This window comes from Cryptomeria japonica, unplaced genomic scaffold (genome assembly GCF_030272615.1).
Source record: "Cryptomeria japonica unplaced genomic scaffold, Sugi_1.0 HiC_scaffold_370, whole genome shotgun sequence".
Classification (NCBI taxonomy): domain Eukaryota; kingdom Viridiplantae; phylum Streptophyta; class Pinopsida; order Cupressales; family Cupressaceae; genus Cryptomeria; species Cryptomeria japonica.
This window is the reverse complement of record NW_026729191.1, coordinates 133,015-137,263: the sequence shown is the minus strand read 5'-3', so window position 1 is coordinate 137,263 and position 4,249 is coordinate 133,015. Positions and strand designations below refer to the sequence as shown.

At 35.3% G+C, this 4,249-nt stretch overlaps 1 protein-coding gene across 1 annotated transcript; it reads right to left on the bottom strand.

Annotated features, from left to right (window-relative positions):
- Window positions 1-2,065: 2,065 nt before the first annotated feature.
- On the bottom strand, window positions 2,066-3,477 carry LOC131871103 (xyloglucan endotransglucosylase protein 1-like). Its single transcript, XM_059215920.1, has 4 exons — window positions 3,233-3,477; window positions 3,033-3,133; window positions 2,724-2,917; window positions 2,066-2,601 (listed from the first exon to the last, which is right to left on the bottom strand). The coding sequence occupies exons 1-4, from the start codon at window positions 3,393-3,395 to the stop codon at window positions 2,235-2,237; spliced, it is 825 nt and encodes a 274-aa protein (XP_059071903.1). The 5' UTR covers window positions 3,396-3,477; the 3' UTR covers window positions 2,066-2,234.
- Between the last annotated feature and the right edge of the window lie 772 nt (window positions 3,478-4,249).

The window sequence follows — 4,249 nt, the reverse complement described above, 5'->3', positions numbered from 1 at the left end:
AATATATGAAAATAAATAAGTGTATTTATTTGAAAATTTAATGTAGGTATGTTGTGATGGATGTTTAGAGGTGATTCGTTCATGTGAAGAAAAATTAAGCTTAATCAAATGAATGCCTTAGAATCTAGAGGATTATTATAAGTTTGTTTAGTTCACTTCTACAATTGTAGAAACAATCTTTGTGATTGTGCATTTTAACTTAGCCCACAACTTTCAACTTTAGTATATAGATTTCAACTCTACCAACTTCTTATATATGTTTTTAAAGTTTGTTTTGGTGTTTGTGATTTGTGTATGTGTATGTGTATGTGTATGTGTATGTGTATGTGTATGTGTATGTGTATGTGTATGTGTATGTGTATGTGTGTGCGCATGTGTGTTCATGTGTGTTCATCATCATCATCATCATCATCATCATCATCATCATCATCATCATCATTGACTAAATTAGGGATTAGGGTTTTTGTCTTTAGCATGTTAAAATGAAGAACAATGATGCTCACAATGACAAGGCTAATGAGGTGAAGAGAGAGATTGAGGATTGGGGCTAATGCATTTGACATATCAAAACGATGAACACCAAATATTAAAAAAGAAACAAACAACAAGATTAAGAAAACAAAAACCAAAAAGGACCAAGACAAGAACAAACAAGAAAGGGGAATAAAAAATATGGGGAGTGGGGAACTCCCCCCCCCATCCCTCCACCCCACTTTGTCAAGGAAAGAACAAAATAATGTTTGGATGCAAGATACAACAATTATATTCTTCTCACATCACCATCCTCTAGCTTGGCTGAACACTTCTCTCTACACGTGTTTTTAAACATCCAATAATAACCTTACAAGGTGTTATAGAAGGAGACCTCACTTTTTATTTCCCTCTTTTGGGATCTTCCACTGACATTCCAATATAAGTGCTATTGAATAGAAACTATTCCCCAACACATATGCATTAAAAATATGTATTTTAAATCTACGTTTTCCTCCAATAAATGGCATTACAAATCCTCACAATGTCGTATCTTATTCACACTTGAATCTAGCATTAAAAACTTCTCTTCTAATAGCATTCTTTATTCTTTTAAAAACTTTATGTTTTCACGATTATTTTGGATTGGCAACACTATCTTATGTGATATTTCACCAAATTAGTTGACACTCATCTATTCCCCGCTTTCTTTTAATAACTGAAACTTTTATTTGATTTTTTTGAAATAGAATTTGATAATTAACAATAACAATTAAAAGGTTGGAGATTAAATACAAATTCTTCAATTACCCAACCAAGAAATTAAACAATCAAATTAGAGCTTGATTATGCGAAACTAAACGTCAAAAAGATTTTAAATTGCCTTCTATCATAGCTTTTGATCGAACGAACATCTTCTCATGAAAACTAATCACATTATATGAAAATTTTGTTATTTTTTTCAATTTTGACTTAATTGAAATCTATGAACACATACACACATACATATGCACATATACTTGTTGACATATATGTATATGTGCACATAACATATATTGTACACATATATGTAAAATGACATTTCATTAACTCTTGTCCAATATGAATGTTATTGAACTATTACCTAACACATATCGCATTAAAAAATTCTATTTTAAATTGACAATTTTCCTCTAATAAATGAGATTAGAAATCTTTATATATCATATCTTATTTACACTAAAAATCTTAACATTAAAAATTAAAAACTTCTAATGAATTATGAATTGTGTGTTCTTTTTAAGTAGGTAATAGTAGAAGAGAGAATCCAAATAGTTTTGGATCCTTTGTGCATCTCAATCTCCTAAGCTATCTCCTAATTAGCTTATTGAATGTTCACCGAAATTTTATCGTAAACAAGAGTATGAGTATCAAAGATGTAGATATAATAGTTACACTTTGCTGAACTGTCCAAAAGCACACTTAAAAAAGAACCGTTCAAAACTTAGGGTGATTGTTCTTTTGATGACTTAAAATTAAAGTTAAAAGGAAAAGATCATTACTAACTACAGGTATAAAAAAGCACGGTTGAAAGAAATTTGAAACTCTTTGGAAATGCTAAAAAATGAATATTGAGATACATATTCAATTGACCGGGATCTAATAGTTACAAGTATAGCCTCTTGGGCTTGAAAATCGCTACAAAAAATGAATGAATAAAAGAATTGAATTAATGGATTTGGTGAAACTAGTTGTATCTCAATCCTTCGAACTCAGTCGAATGCCTAGCGAGTGCATTCAGCAGGGAAGCCCTGTGGAAACCTTTTACTGTCCGAACAGTAATTGTAAATCATGTAGTTTTCGCGCACCCATTCAAGTTTCTGCTGCTCACTCGACTCCAACGCCTCTGCACCATACCATGAATTCACAGAGCAATCAGAGGAGGCAGAGCATGTCTCTGCTTTGAAATTTCCATAAGATGCCACAAATGGAGATTTGCTCCAGTCGATCTTCACTGCACCGCCTCTGGTTGCCCAATTGTCTGCGTTCCACAGGCTTGAGTATATTCTCATCGCTTGATTCTTCGGATATGCAACGCCCAAATCTTCGCTGTTCTTGAACACTCTCACTGGAGTTCCATCCACAGAAAACCTGCACAATATCAGAAATACACATTATCAACTACAAAAATGATCTTAAAAGTAGAGGGCCAGGCCCGAGAGGACATTCAATAGCTGATTTGAAGTTGCAGGGATTATATTAACGTTACTTACATAATTTGTTGGGGATTCCAGAGCAGGGAGTAAGTGTGGAAGTCTGCTGTTGGGTCGAACCAAAGGTAGAATTGCTGCTCCCGACCGCCTTTTCCTTGTGAGAAAACATTGGTGTGCATAATATAGGGATCTCCAGACAGATTTCCCAGGAACTCGAAGTCTATTTCATTGTGTTTATCCCCTTGTGACGAGAGCTGCAGCAGATCATCACCATTTTATTAGACCATACTCAACTTCCCACAACAATACTACTAGTACTACCCACTACTCATTTCAGGAGTGCAGAGTGAATCGAAGGGGCAAACTTCCATAGTATGCAGTAACAGTACCGGCGGAGTTACCAGGCACCAGCTTGATTTGCATATCAATCTTGCCAAATAGATATTCATTCTTGGATTGGAACCCTGAACCTGTTTTCATACAGCAGAGGCAGAGGAGATAAGGATCCATTCAACATACCGTAAAAATCATATATATATATATATGCAGTAAACATATGAGATAAATACCTGAGGACTGATCGAGAGTAAGCTGCAAGCGTTGGCCATTGTCAAGTATCTTAGCCTGATCATTTCCCCATGTGATATCGAAGTCATTGTAAAAATTTGCAGAGACAAGGTGGGAGAATGCAAGTGCAAGGCTTAAGAGGAGAGCACATAGAATGAGGTCCATTGAAACTGAAGACAAGAATGCAAACCGTATGAGTATTGATAGAGGTAAAGATGATGTGAATGTTGGATTGCAGAAGGAAATCGATGGAATTTATATACATAGGCAGGGTCAGGTAAGAAATGGAAAGTAGCAAGAAATTTCACCTAGAGTTGTTAAAGTGGATGAGTTAGTGCGCGCTTTGTATTTACAGCGAGTAAAGGTTTTGGGATTTGTTGCACTCGGAGATCCAGCTGGAAGAGTGTAGTGTTGAGTACAGGTAGCATAGCTGTGTACATTATGCAACAGCTGGCGTAGGTGTGCGGATTATGAAAGAGGAGTTGTATTCCATAAGTGTGGGTGCAGTTCCGAGGCTACTTAAAATGTAGTTTCTTGGATGTCGACATCTCACCTGTCCACAAAGCGGTCAAACGCCACATACCGCGTGTTTTTTTTAATATTCTTCAAACATGTGAGGAGGACGCTGGTATACTTATTGGAATAGTATTTAATTGTAACGGTAGATTTTGTATACCAATGTCTCTCTTTTTTTTTGAAGAATGGTTTAATAATTGATAGAATATTATATTTAGCTGATAGGTTCTCTGTTTGGGCTTTTGTCCATCAAAGTGTCAGTGTTCTGGTAATTATCGGACTTCCGACATCTTTCCGACCACTCTTCATTTTCAGAGAATGACATGTTTTTGTTTGGGTAGTCACTTGATTTTATGTGTTTTATCATTTATTATCTAGCAGTGAAACTGTACGACTCCAACAGTTTGACAGTGACATTTATGTCGATTGGTGGTGTTTGTTAATATCTTAGGGTTCAGTGAAAGAAATTATGTGATTGTGCAAATTCTTTAGTTACTACCTGA